Here is a 22,692-nt window from a genome sequence, read left to right on the forward strand (position 1 = left end):
AAGACAGGCCCCCACTCGAATCAGGACTTCAAACATTGCTGTGATTGTGAGCTTCAGCTTCTTCAATTTTCAACCAAAAAGATAGCAATTCTCATCTGAACACAATGGAAATCATGTTGCGAAATATTGGATTCAGTCACAAGAATGCAGTAGAACAGTTCTTCAAACAATCTCTGAGTGTTGCCTTTGCTCAATATCCACAATGGTTTGGATGATAGCTTTTCAGCCAACCAAACAAGAAGCATTTTAACAAGTAAAAGGGGCAAGTTATTAACAAACTCTAAAATGACTGTCCCACTTTTCCAGGCTCAAGTCAACATCACCAACATAGAACCAGGATCAACCATCTCGATCCCTTTCACTGTCACCATAATGACCGGAGGGGTCCCCAACGAGACTGCAAACGGGACATTCACCATTCAGACGATCAACAACCGCAACTTTAATTCATCATCGCCAATGTCTGTTACCATAGAAGCAGACGGCGGCGGGAAAGCAAATGACACTGTGCGCCTAACGGCTCCTGAAAATGTGACATTGGGAACTGACGTGACACTTACGATTGTGGCGGAAAATGAAGATGCAACCGATCTTAACTTTGCTGTCCTTCGGTTTTCAGTTGGTGCTGAGGTAAGAGAGAGTCATTAAGGTTACTTCAGATTTTGATCAACGGTGTTGAAACACTGTCAGAGAATAGAGTTGTCAGAAAGATGTTTGTTTATTTAGTGACTCAACCACAGATACTACATGCAGGATTTTAAATGAAGCTGCAACTCAAACACACATGATCTGCTAAAAACAAGTTCACCTCCGATATTTACATTTTCTCCTCTCCAGGTGGATGATGTGACTAGGCCAGTGTGCCGGGTGGTTCGTAAATTTGCCAACTGCCCAATCGATTTGTCACGGTGTGGCTCATCTCAGTGGGTGTGGGTTGTCCAAGTGACTGACGGAGTCGATGGGACGGGAATTGACAGCATCGTTATCCGCGAAGGGACGGGCACCCTTCGTACGACGACTTTGGTCGGGGAAGAGGGTGAAATCATCACTGAGGCCTCCTACCAGGCCTCCTGCTGTGAAGACAGAGTGGAGCTGTCTGTTGTAGACAACGTGGGAAACGTGGCTATTTGCATGGGCCAGGTGAGACATTCTACTACAGTAACACTTGTAGGATAAAAAAATCAATCAATGGAAGACTTTGGAAAAACATGACCGGGTAGAGTGAACGCTGCCGCGAATGGCTGCCGCTGCTCACCCGCACAAAAAAAAAATCCAGTGACTCTAAAGTGTCCTTAAGAGTTTTGAAAGGCGCTTAGAAATTAAATGTAATTATGATTATAAAATCTTTTAAAGTAGATTTTACTGACTGACAAGTATATTGATTCTAATGTTAGCATGAGGCTTGTCAAAGTGCCACTATTCGACGGTATTGTATCATTGCAAATTATAATCAGAACCTTCCTCTTCACAAAGGCGAATCCTTTGGTTCATTGAAACGGTACGAAAGTGTACGATACTCGCCATATTTTTTTACTGGTTGAGCTTATTTAAAAGGGCCCTTTACCTGTTTCAACATGAACGGGCAGTATCATCCACTAAAAATTGTGCTTTCCGCCAACCTAGGTCAGTATCATCCAATCAAAATTGCGCTTTGCGCCAACTGCAGCCCAAATAGGAAATGAACAGCGAGAATATGTACTGTATTCAGTTTTATCGGTGGGCCAGATGCAATCATCAAAAGAGCCATAGGTGCCCGACCCCTGGTCTAGAACTACACAACTCATAGAGTCCCAACCAGGCCACGGGCCTCAAAGAAAGAGCATACCCTCAAAAAGCTGCTGCAGTTACAGCAGCCAGTCCTTTTGAAAAGTACATCTACCTCTTAGGGACAAGAGCAAGTTGGGTATGAATGAAAAGAGTGATGAATGCAACAGCCTGATACTCCCTTTGGGTTGGGGAAATAAGGCATATCTGTTTTTTTGTGCTTATACACCAAATAGTAGGTCAGACTAAACACTCTTTTTGGAGTTCCCCGAGACGTTATAACAGAAACCGTTTTCAGAGATTAGGCTGTCGACATCTGTACTTCAGATCAGGACACAGTTCAATGACCTATTAAAGAGCGGTAAAGCGAGAGGCCGAGCTGTCAACTGTTGACTTTGCCAGCCTGAACCGGCACATTCAAATATGTCTGTAAGACTATGATGGGAACGTCGAGCAGAGTCCATTGTAAGAAAGAGCTAAAACCCCCACCTCTAGCAGAACATCACCTAAAATTACTCACGGGGAGACGGGTTTCGTTGAGTATATACTGCTTTTAACATACAGTAATATTTGCCAGAATTGTATCTAACGAATAAGGTTTATAACAGCCTATAAAGGTGCAACTACTGTATTTAGTACAGCAAATATGTTAATTAGGACACTGAGATGGCACTAATACTTACATTTTCCCACTGGAAGGCCCAAAGCACATCATATACAGTAAAGTCTCGTTATATCGATATCGGAAGCATCCTTTTATAGGAATAACTCAGAATTCCGGTGAGTCCAGTGGCTCTCTGGCATCTTTGACCTCGGCAGGTAACCTAAGACGTTTGAGGCTCAATGATATCAATGAAACAGGACTGTGGGAAATCAGACTAGACTCTAATGATCCCTACTCAATTAAGGTCACAGGTCAGTAAAAGACTGGAATATAATTGATCTCTTATAATGAAATGTGTTGAAATTGTAAACATTTGTTTTACCAACATTAAATATTTGTTTATCCCCATTGGCATCAGGTCAAAGTCCAGTCTAACTTCATCTACTACTCAATGTAAGGTCACAGGTCAGTGAAGCGCCTGGAATGTAGATTGATCTCTTCTGAATGAGACATGTCCACTCACAGTCAAATACAGTAAAGTCTCGTTTTATCGATATCGATTAAAAATAGTCCCGGTTATATCCTACTATTGGCTATGCAGGTCAACAGTCCAGTCAACTTACATGCTACTACCATGGTCGGAAGAATAGTCGATAGTCGCCTGTTGTATCGATATTCTTTCTGAACCCTTGGAGATATCGATCCACTCACGAGACTTTACTGTATGATTTTCATTTGCAACATCACACGCCTTGTTATTGTCTCTCCATTGGGGGTCAGCAATGTATTTTATTTAGAATACGGCAGATGCATAAAAGTAGCAAAGAACAAACCAGATGCCTCTCCCCATGAGTGATGCTTTTAATTCCTATTCATGGACCCTCACAATTTTCTTTCAAGTTCTGGGATCTGCATCAAGTCATGTCTCGTATTCATTTTGATAATGTAACATTTTCACTATTTAAAAAATAACATTTGTCTCTCTTGTGCAAACTTTTAGGGGGTAATGCCACTATCTTTGTCACAGCGACAGGAAGTGATCGTGTAAATGTAACAGAGGTCACACTGTATGACAGCTCGGGCCCAACGGTGATCAACGGAACATTCCAGGCATGTTGGAAATATTCATGAAAGAGAGAGTACACTAATGGCTAACCATTAAACACCTAAAAACAAACTTATTTTGACCCAATTTAGAACTGTTATCTCATTGACTAATTCAACTGAAATTTCCATAACCAATGTCGTAAACTGAGACTATTCACTCGAGGATTTCTCATTAAGCGGTATTAGCGGTAACACATTGGACATTGTGTTATGTAATTTGTGATTTTCCTCACTAGGAAAACTCAAGGTACAACAAAGCAAGCCTAATTCAAATCAAACTGCTCATAAATTGCAGTTTTTCTTCTTTTTTTAATTTTTGCTTGTCTTTTCTCACAGCCATTAGGAGCAACTGCTTTCTTGGTGAGATTCAATGAGATTCCAGCAGGAGATTTTGTGGTTCGAGCGAGAGGAGACGGCAAGATCTCATCCTCACAGTCAACTCCAACACTGTTCCAAAGACAGGCCCCCACTCGAATCAGGACTTCAAACATTGCTGTGATTGTGAGCTTCAGCTTCTTCAATTTTCAACCAAAAAGATAGCAATTCTCATCTGAACACAATGGAAATCATGTTGCGAAATATTGGATTCAGTCACAAGAATGCATTAGAACAGTTCTTCAAACAATCTCTGAGTGTTGCCTTTGCTCAATATCCACAATGGTTTGGATGATAGCTTTTCAGCCAACCAAACAAGAAGCATTTTAATAAGTAAAAGGGGCAAGTTATTAACAAACTCTAAAATGACTGTCCCACTTTTCCAGGCTCAAGTCAACATCACCAACATAGAACCAGGATCAACCATCTCGATCCCTTTCACTGTCACCATAATGACCGGAGGGGTCCCCAACGAGACTGCAAACGGGACATTCACCATTCAGACGATCAACAACCGCAACTTTAATTCATCATCGCCAATGTCTGTTACCATAGAAGCAGACGGCGGCGGGAAAGCAAATGACACTGTGCGCCTAACGGCTCCTGAAAATGTGACATTGGGAACTGACGTGACACTTACGATTGTGGCGGAAAATGAAGATGCAACCGATCTTAACTTTGCTGTCCTTCGGTTTTCAGTTGGTGCTGAGGTAAGAGAAGAGTCATTAAGGTTACTTCAGATTTTGATCAACGGTGTTGAAACACTGTCAGAGAATAGAGTTGTCAGAAAGATGTTTGTTTATTTAGTGACTCAACCACAGATACTACATGCAGGATTTTAAATGAAGCTGCAACTCAAACACACATGATCTGCTAAAAACAAGTTCACCTCCGATATTTACATTTTCTCCTCTAGGTGGATGATGTGACTAGGCCAGTGTGCCGGGTGGTTCGTAAATTTGCCAACTGCCCAATCGATTTGTCACGGTGTGGCTCATCTCAGTGGGTGTGGGTTGTCCAAGTGACTGACGGAGTCGATGGGACGGGAATTGACAGCATCGTTATCCGCGAAGGGACGGGCACCCTTCGTACGACGACTTTGGTCGGGGAAGAGGGCGAAATCATCACTGAGGCCTCCTACCAGGCCTCCTGCTGTGAAGACAGAGTGGAGCTGTCTGTTGTAGACAACGTGGGAAACGTGGCTATTTGCATGGGCCAGGTGAGACATTCTACTACAGTAACACTTGTAGGATAAAAAAATCAATCAATGGAAGACTTTGGAAAAACATGACCGGGGAGAGTGAACGCTGCCGCGAATGGCTGCCGCTGCTCACCCGCACAAAAAAAAAATCCAGTGACTCTAAAGTGTCCTTAAGAGTTTTGAAAGGCGCTTAGAAATTAAATGTATTATTATGATTAGAAAATCTTTTAAAGTTTACTGGTTGAGCTTATTTAAAAGGGCCCTTTACCTGTTTCAACATGAACGGGCAGTATCATCCACTAAAAATTGTGCTTTCCGCCAACCTAGGTCAGTATCATCCAATCAAAATTGCGCTTTGCGCTAACTGCAGCCCAAATAGGAAATGAACAGCGAGAATATGTACTGTATTCAGTTTTATCGGTGGGCTAGATGCAATCATCAAAAGAGCCATAGGTGCCCGACCCCTGGTCTAGAACTACACAACTCATAGAGGCCCAACCAGGCCACGGGCCTCAAAGAAAGAGCATACCCTCAAAAAGCTCCTGCAGTTACAGCAGCCAGTCCTTTTGAAAAGTACATCTACCTCTTAGGGACAAGAGCAAGTTGGGTATGAATGAAAAGAGTGATGAATGCAACAGCCTGATACTCCCTTTGGGTTGGGGAAATAAGGCATATCTGTTTTTTGTGCTTATACACCAAATAGTAGGTCAGACTAAACACTCTTTTTGGAGTTCCCCAAGACGTTATAACAGAAACCGTTTTCAGAGATTAGGCTGTCGACATCTGTACTTCAGATCAGGACACAGTTCAATGACCAATTAAAGAGCGGTAAAGCGAGAGGCCGAGCTGTCAACTGTTGACTTTGCCAGCCTGAACCGGCACATCCAAATATGTCTGTAAGACTATGATGGGAACGTCGAGCAGAGTCCATTGTAAGAAAGAGCTAAAACCCCCACCTCTAGCAGAACGTCACCTAAAGTTAATCACGGGGAGACGGGTTTCGTTGAGTATAGACTGTTTTTAACATACAGTAATATTTGCCAGAATTGTATCTAACGAATAAGGTTTATAACAGGCTATAAAGGTGCAACTACTGTATTTAGTACAGCAAACATGTTAATTAGGACACTGAGATGGCACTAATACTTACATTTTCCCACTGGAAGGCCCAAAGCACATCATATACAGTAAAGTCTCGTTATATCGATATCGGATATATCGATAGTCCCGGTTATATCGATACTATTTCTATGCACGCACAGAGAAAATTACATGCAAACAGGGTTGGATATATCGATAGTCCCGGTTATATCGATATTTTTTCGGACTCCCTTGAATATCGATATAACGAGACTTTACTGTATTTCCACTGTTATGACACAGCCGCTTGAGCTTGTTCATTCACTTTCTGTCATCCAGGTGAGCGATGTTCTCCCTCCAATGTGCCGGAAGGTCAGGACATCCACCTGTCCATCGTCTTTGTCGACTTGCAACTCCTCTCAGTGGGTGTTTGTGGTCAACGTGACTGACAGCATCAACGGAGTGGGCGTCGACAACGTCACCATTCGTGCAGGGAATGGCACCCTGAACACGACCACAGTGGTCAAGCCAGGAGGCGAGAACATCACCGTGGCTTCCTACCAGGCCTCCTGTTGTGAAAATAGTGTGCATCTTTCTGCTGTGGACAAGGAGGGAAATGAGGCCATTTGCATAGGCCAGGCTATTAGAGAATCCAGCACAGTTACATCTGTGACGACAGCAACAAACTTCTCCACAGACAACGGAGGCCAAGCATTTCGTACATCACATTATCTCTGGATAAATCTTGTCTCACTTGCACTTTGGAGATGAAACTAATTCCTGTGTTCCCACAGGATTTGCACACCGCAAAAGGGCTTATAAATGCTCATAGATTGTGTTAAATCACTACTTGATTGTCCTCAATTCACATCAAAATAATTGTTATGCAAATGTCCAGATAGAACAAAGAATTGTGCATCAAATAGCTTTTTTATTCATATTATTTATCTTCCTCTAAAAAGTAAAACAATAACTACTACACAAGAGATACAACTATCAAAGTGGAAGAACTTATATAACTATCATATCACCAATTTTGGGGGCAAAACTGCACAAACCAGAAGTGAACAAGAACACACAGTACTTCATTCCTTTACAGCTTCTAATTTGTGGGACAGGTCCCAAGTGTCAGGGTAAGCATGAAAACAAAATTTGAGCTGGGGGAAAAAAAAAATCTGGGTCCCTTAAATTGTACAGCCACAAAAAAAGTTCATGACAGGGAAAAGAAAATTAAATGACCTCAACAAAAAGAAAACCATTGAAAAAAAACAGCTACTATCATACGAAGTGCACCATGATCACCGCGAGCGTCATTCTATGGAAAACTTCGTCTTTAAACACTGATTCCATCTTCGATACATACATGTTCATGAAGCTGCCAATGAGATTCCAGCAGGAGATTTTGTGGTTCGAGCGAGAGGAGACGGCAAGATCTCATCCTCACAGTCAACTCCAACACTGTTCCAAAGACAGGCCCCCACTCGAATCAGGACTTCAAACATTGCTGTGATTGTGAGCTTCAGCTTCTTCAATTTTCAACCAAAAAGATAGCAATTCTCATCTGAACACAATGGAAATCATGTTGCGAAATATTGGATTCAGTCACAAGAATGCAGTAGAACAGTTCTTCAAACAATCTCTGAGTGTTGCCTTTGCTCAATATCCACAATGGTTTGGATGATAGCTTTTCAGCCAACCAAACAAGAAGCATTTTAACAAGTAAAAGGGGCAAGTTATTAACAAACTCTAAAATGACTGTCCCACTTTTCCAGGCTCAAGTCAACATCACCAACATAGAACCAGGATCAACCATCTCGATCCCTTTCACTGTCACCATAATGACCGGAGGGGTCCCCAACGAGACTGCAAACGGGACATTCACCATTCAGACGATCAACAACCGCAACTTTAATTCATCATCGCCAATGTCTGTTACCATAGAAGCAGACGGCGGCGGGAAAGCAAATGACACTGTGCGCCTAACGGCTCCTGAAAATGTGACATTGGGAACTGACGTGACACTTACGATTGTGGCGGAAAATGAAGATGCAACCGATCTTAACTTTGCTGTCCTTCGGTTTTCAGTTGGTGCTGAGGTAAGAGAAGAGTTACTTCAGATTTTGATCAACGGTGTTGAAACACTGTCAGAGAATAGAGTTGTCAGAAAGATGTTTGTTTATTTAGGGACTCAACCACAGATACTACATGCAGGATTTTAAATGAAGCTGCAACTCAAACACACATGATCTGCTAAAAACAAGTTCACCTCCGATATTTACATTTTCGTTTTGCTTCTACATTTCTGTATCTCCAGGTGGATGATGTGACTAGGCCAGTGTGCCGGGTGGTTCGTAAATTTGCCAACTGCCCAATCGATTTGTCACGGTGTGGCTCATCTCAGTGGGTGTGGGTTGTCCAAGTGACTGACGGAGTCGATGGGACGGGAATTGACAGCATCGTTATCCGCGAAGGGACGGGCACCCTTCGTACGACGACTTTGGTCGGGGAAGAGGGTGAAATCATCACTGAGGCCTCCTACCAGGCCTCCTGCTGTGAAGACAGAGTGGAGCTGTCTGTTGTAGACAACGTGGGAAACGTGGCTATTTGCATGGGCCAGGTGAGACATTCTACTACAGTAACACTTGTAGGATAAAAAAATCAATCAATGGAAGACTTTGGAAAAACATGACCGGGTAGAGTGAACGCTGCCGCGAATGGCTGCCGCTGCTCACCCGCACGAAAAAAAAAATCCAGTGACTCTAAAGTGTCCTTAAGAGTTTTGAAAGGCGCTTAGAAATTAAATGTATAATTATGATTATAAAATCTTTTAAAGTAGATTTTACTGACTGACAAGTATATTGATTCTAATGTTAGCATGAGGCTTGTCAAAGTGCCACTGACATTCGACGGTATTGTATCATTGCAAATTATAATCAGAACCTTCCTCTTCACAAAGGCGAATCCTTTGGTTCATTGAAACGGTACGAAAGTGTACGATACTCGCCATATTTTTTTACTGGTTGAGCTTATTTAAAAGGGCCCTTTACCTGTTTCAACATGAACGGGCAGTATCATCCACTAAAAATTGTGCTTTCCGCCAACCTAGGTCAGTATCATCCAATCAAAATTGCGCTTTGCGCCAACTGCAGCCCAAATTAGAAATGAACAGCGAGAATATGTACTGTATTCAGTTTTATCGGTGGGCCAGATGCAATCATCAAAAGAGCCATAGGTGCCCGACCCCTGGTCTAGAACTACACAACTCATGGAGTCTCAACCAGGCCACGGGCCTCAAAGAAAGAGCATACCCTCAAAAAGCTGCTGCGGTTACAGCAGCCAGTCCTTTTGAAAAGTACATCTACCTCTTAGGGACAAGAGCAAGTTGGGTATGAATGAAAAGAGTGATGAATGCAACAGCCTGATACTCCCTTTGGGTTGGGGAAATAAGGCATATCTGTTTTTTTGTGCTTATACACCAAATAGTAGGTCAGACTAAACACTCTTTTTGGAGTTCCCCGAGACGTTATAACAGAAACCGTTTTCAGAGATTAGGCTGTCGACATCTGTACTTCAGATCAGGACACAGTTCAATGACCTATTAAAGAGCGGTAAAGCGAGAGGCCGAGCTGTCAACTGTTGACTTTGCCAGCCTGAACCGGCACATTCAAATGTGTCTGTAAGACTATGATGTGAACGTCGAGCAGAGTCCATTGTAAGAAAGAGCTAAAACTCCCACCTCTAGCAGAACATCACCTAAAATTACTCACGGGGAGACGGGTTTCGTTGAGTATATACTGCTTTTAACATACAGTAATATTTGCCAGAATTGTATCTAACAAATAAGGTTTATAACAGCCTATAAAGGTGCAACTACTGTATTTAGTACAGCAAATATGTTAATTAGGACACTGAGATGGCACTAATACTTACATTTTCCCACTGGAAGGCCCAAAGCACATCATGTATTTCCACACTGTTATGACACAGCCGCTTGAGCTTGTTCATTCACTTTCTGTCATCCAGGTGAGCGATGTTCTCCCTCCAATGTGCCGGAAGGTCAGGACATCCACCTGTCCATCATCTTTGTCGACTTGCAACTCCTCTCAGTGGGTGTTTGTGGTCAACGTGACTGACAGCATCAACGGAGTGGGCGTCGACAACGTCACCATTCGTGCAGGGAATGGCACCCTGAACACGACCACAGTGGTCAAGCCAGGAGGCGAGAACATCACCGTGGCTTCCTACCAGGCCTCCTGTTGTGAAAATAGTGTGCATCTTTCTGCTGTGGACAAGGAGGGAAATGAGGCCATTTGCATAGGCCAGGCTATTAGAGAATCCAGCACAGTTACATCTGTGACGACAGCAACAAACTTCTCCACAGACAACGGAGGCCAAGCATTTCGTACATCACATTATCTCTGGATAAATCTTGTCTCACTTGCACTTTGGAGATGAAACTAATTCCTGTGTTCCCACAGGATTTGCACACCGCAAAAGGGCTTATAAATGCTCATAGATTGTGTTAAATCACTACTTGATTGTCCTCAATTCACATCAAAATAATTGTTATGCAAATGTCCAGATAGAACAAAGAATTGTGCATCAAATAGCTTTTTTATTCATATTATTTATCTTCCTCTAAAAAGTAAAACAATAACTACTACACAAGAGATACAACTATCAAAGTGGAAGAACTTATATAACTATCATATCACCAATTTTGGGGGCAAAACTGCACAAACCAGAAGTGAACAAGAACACACAGTACTTCATTCCTTTACAGCTTCTAATTTGTGGGGCAGGTCCCAAGTGTCAGGGTAAGCATGAAAACAAAATTTGAGCTGGGGGGAAAAAAAATCCGGGTCCCTTAAGTTGTACAGCCACAAAAAAAATTCATGACAGGGAAAAGAAAATTAAATGACCTCAACAAAAAGAAAACCATTGAAAAAACATAGCTACTATCATACGAAGTGCACCATGATCACCGGGAGCGTCATTCTATGGAAAACTTCATCTTTAAACACTGATTCCATCTTCGATACATACATGTTCATGAAGCTGCCGACGACCGCATCAAGTGACAAAAAAAATCTATGTTAATAAGATCTCTGAACAGATTCAATGGAAGGACGTTCCTATACTAATCAACAACAACATAATTCATGTTACTCTTTTAAACAGAGTAAAGCATTTTACATCGTTGGAATCTTTTTTTTAACTACTCATGATAAGATCAAATGTATCCCTGACGAGAGGCGATAAATACCAGACTCGTCTGTCTATACTTTACAAAAGTTCTATAAGATGATTTAAGACAAAAGCTACAATTAATGATAAACAAATGTCTTTTTTTTTTTTTTTTGAACAAAAGCAAGTCAGAAACTGTACAAAATATTAAAGAGATTGTATGCTAAGACCGAAAGAAGGCTCTCATGTTGCCACGTTAACAAGATTGCAATAGAACAACTCCATACAAAATTTGCAATAGAACATTCTCCAACAAAACGGAGTGTGCCAAACGCGCATGGGATGTCAATGACAAAAAAAGGCATAAAAAGAGAAATTGAATAACACGTTAGCCCTGCACATGCAAGAGAAACTGATCTGTCTTAAATATTTGTGATATTTTAGTTGACATAAAAAAGTGAAAAACACCTGTAGACTGTTGCATCAAGAAAATCATTCAAAACAGGCATATGGAATGTTCTCAACGTACAGTTGATTAGAATGCTCTGTATTATGGTGAGAGACAAATTATGAGGGATTGGAATTACTGTCAAAATGGATAAATCAATCATACAAACACACTTTGTCATTTGTTACTTTCTTGTGTCATTTCCGTCCAGAAGAACTTCAAACGTTTCCAAGGTCAGAATGATATGGATATTAAGTGCAAGTCTCGTGATGCCTAGCTTAGTTTATCGCACCATGTGACGCTGTCGCCCACGTGCGGATGATATCAAAGGACGGATTTCAGATGGAGAGTTGGACAAATAAGAGCAAAACAGACTTTGGTGGCTAAATCCTGAGTCCTTGCATGTGTGCTATGTTCGATGAGGCAAATGCATTGCATACAAAATCGCAGATGTGATGGGTATTGGGATTACGACTTGTTTGACGATAACCTGCTAAATTCTAGAATTAGAAAACAGGTCGATAAAGGCCAAGGGAAGGTGGTAGAGGTGTGACAATGCAGCTGTGGCATGCAGGGCCACATTTTGTTGGCCTATATTTTCTTACATGCTTATAATCTCACCTAAAATATCTTTAATATAAAATGATAGTATTGAGGCATTCACGTTTTTCATAGAATTGCATCATCAAATGCAGTGAGGCGTGCGATCTGATAACTGCATATACAAACATCTTTCTGATGATATACATACTGTACAAGTTACCAACATTCCATGCAGCGGATAGAAGCACTTTGTTTTAACTCTTGTATAATTCCCCGTAAATAATACTGTTCGATGTTCACATTGTCTCTATTCATTGAAAAGTAGGCAGTTCCACATTTTTGTTGTTGTTTTCAGTGAGAAAAAGTGTTTTTTCCCCTCTACCTATGGATACTTGTACATAGTTTTCATCGGATAGAAACAATATACTGTAGTGACTATTTGGGTTACATGGCAGTAGAGAATGATCCAATCAGATGACACCAACACAGTTAAATGCAGGGGAAAGTGCCGGCTCTAAGAAGAAAGCATATTCTCGAATAAGCCTGATGCAAATCCGCGATTTTGAGAGGGTTTTGAAGTGAACCTGCCCTCCACCCCCCAATGACAAAGTGATTTGAAGAAGTCGCTTCACATTTGTTGTACTGGACAAAAGCCGCCTCTAACGATTGTTGATTTAATAAATTGTTTCAAAAAAACAATTATTTTGATTAGGTCAGTAAGCAGAATTACAGCACAAAATAAAGAAAAAAATACCAAAATTATTCCCAAAGATTTTATTGAGCGAGAGGCCAAGTGACCCATTAAATCTTAGTGAGACTGTATAAGGTGCTAATAGATTATTTTCACTGCTCACCAAGAAGGAATTACGGGGACTGCCAGGAAGTAGTCTGTTGTCTAATGAGAGCGAGGGTTTTGTAAAGCACCGTGTGCCACATGAGCTATCTAAGCATACATACTGACCGAGAATTCTGGTACTGTTCTACTGTCATGCCAAGATTGCCTGTACTGTAATGGCTTTTTCGACGCATAGGCAAATTTAATGATTGTAAACATTCTGAGTGTTCTGTATTCAAAGGTATAGGCTGTGTTGGAATATAAAACGTGGCTGTTTGGCAACAAGCAAGGAGAAGAAGGTCACGTGACATCTATGAGTAGAAGATGGAGACCTGAGGTGTGAACACTGATCTTATTGTCCATTCTCCGTGTCGTAAATTAAATAAAACGATGATAGCAAAGGCCCCTCAAACTGTGCAGCTTTTCTGATGTGAAGTGAATGTAACACAATTCAGGATTAGTTTTTATAGAGGGCCATTTTTCACGCAAGCCTAAATAAAAGACATTTGTGTTGATTTCAGCATTCTTTTGAGAATGTTACAATGAGTATACATTACGTCTCAAACTGTCGGTTCACATGACATCGTCAACGTTGAAAATAGCTAAGCTTTTTTGTTATATTCGAAAAAACAAGAGAAGATCATAGGAATAATTATGCGTGTGCACGTATCGCCCAAAATAATAAGTTTGATAACAGGTTTGTTCTGGGAGTTGTAAGATGCGTTTCAAGACAAGTCGTGCATGGTACTGTCTTGGCATGCCAAGAATAGTGCGGACAGTTTTGTTGTCTTATTGATTGAAGGAATACCAAACAAAAACAATTTTGCGATCATTTACATGCAAACATACGCTAAAATCATAAGGTTTTATTTTTTAATACGATCTCTCATTGGGAATTCCAAACAAATGGGAATATTTGGTCCCCGATCTTTGGGGGTTTGTCTAAACTGAATGAGATACTGGGAAAGCAACAGACCATGAGTGCAGGGAAGACATTGAGAGAAGTCCATCTACTGCTCTCCCATCTCATCCAGATTGGAGCTGGAGGACGGCGACGTAGAAGACTGAAGGTGGTTCAAAGACGGAAGTGGGCCGGTTGCGGATTCCTGCTGCGCGCCGCTCGGCGAATGCTCAGGAAGAGTCAAGGTCTCTGGAGCTGACTTTTTGCGGGGCCGGTCCTTGGGGATCGAGAGGGAATCGGGGGCGTCGGTGCACAGGGGAGTGGAAGGGGCGCTGGCGGGGCCGGTGAGGGAACAGGACGACAAAGGGGTCTCGCTAATGGAGATCGATGGGGGAAACATCCCGATCTTCTGGTTGGTGGCTTCTTGGATTGTCCGCTCAAATTCTCTCACCTCATCCATTGTCATGTCTGGGTTGAGGAGAGAACGAATAAGGTTTATAACAGGCTATAAAGGTGCAACTACTGTATTTAGTACAGCAAACATGTTAATTAGGACACTGAGATGGCACTAATACTTACATTTTCCCACTGGAAGGCCCAAAGCACATCATATACAGTAAAGTCTCGTTATATCGATATCGGATATATCGATAGTCCCGGTTATATCGATACTATTTCTATGCACGCACAGAGAAAATTACATGCAAACAGGGTTGGATATATCGATAGTCCCGGTTATATCGATATTTTTTCGGACTCCCTTGAATATCGATATAACGAGACTTTACTGTATTTCCACTGTTATGACACAGCCGCTTGAGCTTGTTCATTCACTTTCTGTCATCCAGGTGAGCGATGTTCTCCCTCCAATGTGCCGGAAGGTCAGGACATCCACCTGTCCATCGTCTTTGTCGACTTGCAACTCCTCTCAGTGGGTGTTTGTGGTCAACGTGACTGACAGCATCAACGGAGTGGGCGTCGACAACGTCACCATTCGTGCAGGGAATGGCACCCTGAACACGACCACAGTGGTCAAGCCAGGAGGCGAGAACATCACCGTGGCTTCCTACCAGGCCTCCTGTTGTGAAAATAGTGTGCATCTTTCTGCTGTGGACAAGGAGGGAAATGAGGCCATTTGCATAGGCCAGGCTATTAGAGAATCCAGCACAGTTACATCTGTGACGACAGCAACAAACTTCTCCACAGACAACGGAGGCCAAGCATTTCGTACATCACATTATCTCTGGATAAATCTTGTCTCACTTGCACTTTGGAGATGAAACTAATTCCTGTGTTCCCACAGGATTTGCACACCGCAAAAGGGCTTATAAATGCTCATAGATTGTGTTAAATCACTACTTGATTGTCCTCAATTCACATCAAAATAATTGTTATGCAAATGTCCAGATAGAACAAAGAATTGTGCATCAAATAGCTTTTTTATTCATATTATTTATCTTCCTCTAAAAAGTAAAACAATAACTACTACACAAGAGATACAACTATCAAAGTGGAAGAACTTATATAACTATCATATCACCAATTTTGGGGGCAAAACTGCACAAACCAGAAGTGAACAAGAACACACAGTACTTCATTCCTTTACAGCTTCTAATTTGTGGGACAGGTCCCAAGTGTCAGGGTAAGCATGAAAACAAAATTTGAGCTGGGGGAAAAAAAAAATCTGGGTCCCTTAAATTGTACAGCCACAAAAAAAGTTCATGACAGGGAAAAGAAAATTAAATGACCTCAACAAAAAGAAAACCATTGAAAAAAAACAGCTACTATCATACGAAGTGCACCATGATCACCGCGAGCGTCATTCTATGGAAAACTTCGTCTTTAAACACTGATTCCATCTTCGATACATACATGTTCATGAAGCTGCCGACGACCGCATCAAGTGACAAAAAAAAATCTATGTTAATAAGACTGTTACAAGAGTGACGCATCTCTGAACAGATTCAATGGAAGGACGTTCCTATACTAATCAACAACAACATAATTCATGTTACTCTTTTAAACAGAGTAAAGCATTTTACATCGTTGGAATCTTTTTTTAACTACTCATGATAAGATCAAATGTATCCCTGACGAGAGGCGATAAATACCAGACTCGTCTGTCTATACTTTACAAAAGTTCTATAAGATGATTTAAGACAAAAGCTACAATTAATGATAAACAAATGTCTTTTTTTGTTTTTGTTTTTTTGTTGAACAAAAGCAAGTCAGAAACTGTACAAAATATTAAAGAGATTGTATGCTAAGTAAGACCGAAAGAAGGCTCTCATGTTGCCACGTTAACAAGATTGCAATAGAACAACTCCATACAAAATTTGCAATAGAACATTCTCCAACAAAACGGAGTGTGCCAAACGCGCATGGGATGTCAATGACAAAAAAGGCATAAAAAGAGAAATTGAATAACACGTTAGCCCTGCACATGCAAGAGAAACTGATCTGTCTTAAATATTTGTGATATTTTAGTTGACATAAAAAAGTGAAAAACACCTGTAGACTGTTGCATCAAGAAAATCATTCAAAAGAGGCATATGGAATGTTCTCAACGTACAGTTGATTAGAATGCTCTGTATTATGGTGAGAGACAAATTATGAGGGATTGGAATTACTGTCAAAATGGATAAATCAATCATACAAACACACTTTGTCATTTGTTACTTTCTTGTGTCATTTCCGTCCAGAAGAGCTTCAAACGTTTCCAAGGTCAGAATGATATGGGCCATTAAGCGCTAGTCTCGTGATGCCTAGCTTAGTTTATCGCACCATGTGACGCTGTCGCCCACGTGCGGATGATATCAAAGGACGGATTTCAGATGGAGAGTTGGACAAATAAGAGCAAAACAGACTTTGGTGGCTAAATCCTGAGTCCTTGCATGTGTGCTATGTTCGATGAGGCAAATGCATTGCATACAAAATCGCAGATGTGATGGGTATTGGGATTACGACTTGTTTGACGATAACCTGCTAAATTCTAGAATTAGAAAACAGGTCGATAAAGGCCAAGGGAAGGTGGTAGAGGTGTGACAATGCAGCTGTGGCATGCAGGGCCACATTTTGTTGGCCTATATTTTCTTACATGCTTATAATCTCACCTAAAATATCTTTAATATAAAATGATAGTATTGAGGCATTCACGTTTTTCATAGAATTGCATCATCAAATGCAGTGAGGCGTGCGATCTGATAACTGCATATACAAACATCTTTCTGATGATATACATACTGTACAAGTTACCAACATTCCATGCAGCGGATAGAAGCACTTTGTTTTAACTCTTGTATAATTCCCCGTAAATAATACTGTTCGATGTTCACATTGTCTCTATTCATTGAAAAGTAGGCAGTTCCACATTTTTGTTGTTGTTTTCAGTGAGAAAAAGTGTTTTTTCCCCTCTACCTATGGATACTTGTACATAGTTTTCATCGGATAGAAACAATATACTGTAGTGACTATTTGGGTTACATGGCAGTAGAGAATGATCCAATCAGATGACACCAACACAGTTAAATGCAGGGGAAAGTGCCGGCTCTAAGAAGAAAGCATATTCTCGAATAAGCCTGATGCAAATCCGCGATTTTGAGAGGGTTTTGAAGTGAACCTGCCCTCCACCCCCCAATGACAAAGTGATTTGAAGAAGTCGCTTCACATTTGTAGTACTGTACAAAAGCCGCCTCTAACGATTGTTGATTTAATGAATTGTTTCAAAACAATTATTTTGATTTTGTCAGTAAGCAGAATTACAGCACAAAATAAAGAAAAAAATACCAAAATTATTCCCAAAGATTTTATTGAGCGAGAGGCCAAGTGACCCATTAAATCTTAGTGAGACTGTATAAGGTGCTAATAGATTATTTTCACTGCTCACCAAAAAGGAATTACGGGGACTGTCTTGAACCAGGAAGTAGTCTGTTGTCTAATGAGAGCGAGGGTTTTGTAAAGCACCGTGTGCCACATGAGCTATCTAAGCATACATACTGACCGAGAGTTCTGGTACTGTTCTACTGTCATGCCAAGATTGCCTGTACTGTAATGGCTTTTTCGACGCATAGGCAAATTTAATGATTGTAAACATTCTGAGTGTTCTGTATTCAAAGGTATAGGCTGTGTTGGAATATAAAACGTGGCTGTTTGGCAACAAGCAAGGAGAAGAAGGTCACGTGACATCTATGAGTAGAAGATGGAGACCTGAGGTGTGAACACTGATCTTATTGTCCATTCTCCGTGTCGTAAATTAAATAAAACGATGATAGCAAAGGCCCCTCAAACTGTGCAGCTTTTCTGATGTGAAGTGAATGTAACACAATTCAGGATTAGTTTTTATAGAGGGCCATTTTTCACGCAAGCCTAAATAAAAGACATTTGTGTTGATTTCAGCATTCTTTTGAGAATGTTACAATGAGTATACATTACGTCTCAAACTGTCGGTTCACATGACATCGTCAACGTTGAAAATAGCTAAGCTTTTTTGTTATATTCGAAAAAACAAGAGAAGATCATAGGAATAATTATGCGTGTGCACGTATCGCCCAAAATAATAAGGTTGATAACAGGTTTGTTCTGGGAGTTGTAAGATGCGTTTCAAGACAAGTCGTGCATGGTACTGTCTTGGCATGCCAAGAATAGTGCGGACAGTTTTGTTGTCTTATTGATTGAAGGAATACCAAACAAAAACAATTTTGCGATCATTTACATGCAAACATACGCTAAAATCAATACAATCTCTCATTGGGAATTCCAAACAAATGGGAATATTTGGTCCCCGATCTTTGGGGGTTTGTCTAAACTGAATGAGATACTGGGAAAGCAACAGACAGGGAAGACATTGAGAGAAGTCCATCTACTGCTCTCCCATCTCATCCAGATTGAAGCTGGAGGAAGGCGACGTAGAAGACTGAAGGTGGTTCAAAGACGGAAGTGGGCCGGTTGCGGATTCCTGCTGCGCGCCGCTCGGCGAATGCTCAGGAAGAGTCAAGGTCTCTGGAGCTGACTTTTTGCGGGGCCGGTCCTTGGGGATCGAGAGGGAATCGGGGGCGTCGGTGCACAGGGGAGTGGAAGGGGCGCTGGCGGGGCCCGTGAGGGAACAGGACGACAAAGGGGTCTCGCTAATGGAGATCGATGGGGGAAACATCCCGATCTTCTGGTTGGTGGCTTCTTGGATTGTCCGCTCAAATTCTCTCACCTCATCCATTGTCATGTCTGGGTTGAGGAGAGATGAATTAACAACAATGAAGTGTTTGGTGAAAATTAATATAGGATAACCTGAGTCAAGTGGCACAAAACAAATCCACGGTAATATTTTGTTTAGTTTTGTATGATCTAACTAGATTTAGAAGTTCTCCAGCAGAAAACCAAACTTTCCTTGTGATGATAAAAACAAGTGGGGGATCATAAAGATAATTACAGATATAGTCTGTGTAAGCTCTCAGTGGTACAGGAGTGGTCCATCGATGAAAAGGTTTCTTCAGCCGTCACCTGTACTTCTTTGAAGGTGTCGGACGTTTTACTTCTCATCCAAGAGGCTTCATCAGCGAACTAAAATTTGCTGGTAGTTAAGATGGCGCCCCCCTGTGTGGCTGCCTCCACAGCAGCTCTTTCCCTTTCTTGTCTACTTTTTCACTTCTTTACTTTTCCGTTTTTGTTTTGCCTAATCTCGTTCCATAAACCTACGGAGAGGAGATGGGCATCTTTTCTTTTGCTCATCGCCGTTATTTTTTACTTTTTCATCGCTCCTGTGAACGGGGAATCCACGCGCACGCGGAATCCCATTGTTTACAGTCGAGACCAGCTACTAGCGTGGCGGGCTAACAGCGGACTAGCGGCCGCCGCACCAGACATCCCCGATGAATTGAAGAGGAGGAAACGAGGATGTCGGGCCGGGAAAGATCGCCGCAAAAGAACGAGGAAATACCGACACGTTCTCCCGTCCGTCATCATGGGGAACGTGAGATCGCTCCCAAATAAAATGGACGAGCTGGCGGCGCTAACGCGACATCAGAGGGAGTACCGGGAAGCCAGCTTGCTACTCGTCACGGAGACATGGCTTTCGGCAATCACTCCGGACGCCCACGCAGAGTTGGAGGGCTTCCAACTCGTACGAGCGGACAGAAATGAAGGCAGCGGTAAGCAGAAAGGAGGGGGGATTGCTGTATTTGTGAATGACAAATGGTGCAATCCTGGGCACATCACGGTGAAGGAAAAACTTTGCACTCGGGACATCGAGCTGCTAGCCGTTAGCCTTCGGCCGCATTACCTGCCACGGGAATTCTCACACGTCATAGCCGTGACGACGTACATTCCCCCTACGGCAAATGGCGGCGCTGCCTCCGATGCCCTCATATCTGTTGTAAACAAGCTGCAAACCCAGTCCCCCAACGCCTTGTTTATCATCTCAGGGGACTTCAATCACGTTTCCCTGAAATTCTCCCTCCCAACATTCACACAGTATGTAACTTGTGCCACCAGAGACAATAACATATTGGACCTATTTTATTCAAACGCCAAGGACGCATACAAACCCTCCCCCCTCCCCCCTCTCGGAAGAGCAGACCACAATATGGTTTATCTCCAGCCTGTGTACAAACCCCTTGTCCAGAGGCAACCAGCTGTGACCCGCACGATCAAAAGATGGTCCACAGAAGCTGAAGAAGCTCTGCGGGACTGTTTTGATTCAACCAGGTGGGAGCTCTTTACTGAGATTCATGGGGAAGACATTGACTCACTCACCAACACCATCACAGACTACATTAACTTTTGTGAACAAAACACCGTACCCACCAGGACTGTGCGGTGTTTTGCCAACAACAAACCATGGATTAATCCCGACATAAAAGTCCTCCTGAAGGAGAAGAAAAGGGCTTTTGTGTCGGGCAACAGAGAGGAACTGAAGGCCGTGCAGATCCAACTGAGGAGGAAGATCAGAGAGGGGAAGAAGGCCTACAGGATGAAAATGGAGGAGCAGCTGCAAGCCAGCAATGTCGCTGGTGTCTGGAAGGGCCTGAAAAACATCTCAGGCCACAAAAGCCCAGTGACATTGAACGAAAAAGACAAGGACTGGGCAGATGAACTCAACCGCTTTTTCAATCGGTTTGACAAGACGCCAGCCGCCCCCGGCCCACCGTCAACTTCACCTGTAGCTGCACCTGCACCAACTCTCACTGTGGCCTTACCCTCCCTGCCCCCTCTCACGACCAGCTTTCCACAACCAACATCTGCCCTCCCAACTGTTGCCACACCCTCAGCCGCCACTCTGCCTCCTGGTTCCTGCCTGTCTGTCACAACTGCGCAGGTGAGGAACCAACTGAGGAGGATGAAGGTGAGGAAGGCAGCAGGTCCGGATGACATCAGTTCCCGACTCCTCAAGACCTGCTCCAACCAGCTGTGTGACATTGTCCAGCACTTGTTCAACCTGAGCCTGAAGCTGGGCAGAGTTCCACAGCTGTGGAAAACGTCATGCCTGGTCCCAGTGCCCAAGATTGCCAACCCCAAAGAGCTCAACAGCTACAGACCGGTGGCGCTGACGTCTCACCTGATGAAGACGCTGGAGAGACTCGTCCTCGCCCACCTGCGACCGCTGGCAAGCTCATCGCTGGACCCGCTGCAGTTTGCCTACCAGCCCAGCATCGGTGTGGAGGATGCCATCATCTACCTCCTCCATACGGCGTTGCTGCACCTGGAGAATGCTGGGAGCACGGTGAGGATCACATTCTTCGATTTCTCCAGTGCCTTCAACACCATCCAGCCCAGTCTACTGGGGGACAAGCTGCAGCATGCCGGAGTCGACCATCACCTCACATCCTGGATTACAGACTACCTCACAAACAGGCCACAGTACGTGAGGGTAAAGAACTGTGAGTCGGACAGGCTTCTCTGCAGCACCGGAGCGCCGCAGGGAACAGTCCTGGCTCCATTCCTCTTCACCCTCTACACCTCGGACTTCAACTACAACACCCCAACCTGCCACCTTCAGAAGTTCTCTGACGACTCAGCTATTGTCGGCCTCATTACAGAGGGAGACGATAGGGAGTACAGGGGACTGACAAAGGACTTTGTGGACTGGTGCCAGCAGAATCATCTCCAGATCAACACTGGCAAAACCAAGGAGCTGGTGGTGGATTTCTGCAGGAAACAATCGTCACCTGCACCATTGAACATCCAGGGTTCGGACATTGAGAGGGTGACCTCCTACAAGTACCTGGGTGTTACTCTCAACAATAAACTGGACTGGACAACAAACACGGATGCCCTAATCAAAAAGGGACAGAGTCGCCTCTTCCTCCTCAGGAAACTGAGGTCTTTTGGAGTTCAGGGGTCACTCCTAAAGACTTTCTATGACTCTGTGGTGGCATCAGCCATCCACTATGGCATTGTCTGCTGGTCAGGCAGCATCACCACCCGGGACAGAAAAAGACTGGAGCGCTTTGTCAAGCGGGCCAGTTCTGTCGTGGGCTGCTCGCTGGACTCTCTTGAGGAGGTGGGCAACAGACGGACGCTAGCTAAACTAAAAGCTATGACGGACAGCCCCTCCCACCCCCTCCTGCCCATCCTGACAGCTCTGGGTAGCTCCTTTAGCCAGAGACTATTACACCCGCGCTGCAAGAAGGAGAGGTACCGCCGCTCGTTCCTACCG

The 22,692-nt window shown here is 43.0% G+C and overlaps 3 protein-coding genes across 6 annotated transcripts in view; 2 read left to right on the top strand and 1 right to left on the bottom strand.

Moving 5' to 3' along the window:
* The window catches only part of LOC148892901 (von Willebrand factor A domain-containing protein 7-like), a 19,152-nt gene extending 11,646 nt beyond the window's left edge, over positions 1-7,506 (top strand). For 3 of the 4 annotated variants that reach the window (XM_089007230.1, XM_089007228.1, XM_089007231.1), the window contains 5 exons: positions 3,369-3,478; positions 3,812-3,976; positions 4,237-4,560; positions 4,767-5,069; positions 6,471-7,506. In XM_089007230.1, coding sequence (XP_088863356.1) covers positions 3,369-3,478; positions 3,812-3,976; positions 4,237-4,560; positions 4,767-5,069; positions 6,471-6,902 — 1,334 coding nt within the window. In that variant the 3' untranslated portion in view covers positions 6,903-7,506. The remainder of the gene's footprint in view (positions 1-3,368; positions 3,479-3,811; positions 3,977-4,236; positions 4,561-4,766; positions 5,070-6,470) is intronic. The other variant, XM_089007229.1, reaches the window with a different exon arrangement.
* Positions 7,507-7,516: 10 nt separating this feature from the next.
* Positions 7,517-11,468, top strand: LOC148892902 (uncharacterized). The gene is made up of 4 exons (XM_089007234.1): positions 7,517-7,643; positions 7,904-8,227; positions 8,446-8,748; positions 10,155-11,468. Exons 2-4 carry the CDS (start codon positions 7,970-7,972, stop codon positions 10,584-10,586), a joined length of 993 nt encoding a protein of 330 aa, XP_088863360.1. The 5' UTR covers positions 7,517-7,643; positions 7,904-7,969; the 3' UTR covers positions 10,587-11,468.
* Positions 11,469-14,011: 2,543 nt separating this feature from the next.
* The window catches only part of LOC148892903 (cytoplasmic phosphatidylinositol transfer protein 1-like), a 36,998-nt gene continuing 28,317 nt past the window's right edge, over positions 14,012-22,692 (bottom strand). Inside the window, exon 9 of the mRNA XM_089007235.1 lies at positions 14,012-14,513. Within this exon, the coding sequence (XP_088863361.1) occupies positions 14,155-14,513 (359 nt within the window). The 3' untranslated portion in view covers positions 14,012-14,154. The remainder of the gene's footprint in view (positions 14,514-22,692) is intronic.

Source organism: Hippocampus bargibanti, linkage group LG10 (genome assembly GCF_051943395.1).
Source record: "Hippocampus bargibanti isolate YZ-2025 linkage group LG10, ASM5194339v1, whole genome shotgun sequence".
Lineage (NCBI taxonomy): Eukaryota > Metazoa > Chordata > Actinopteri > Syngnathiformes > Syngnathidae > Hippocampus > Hippocampus bargibanti.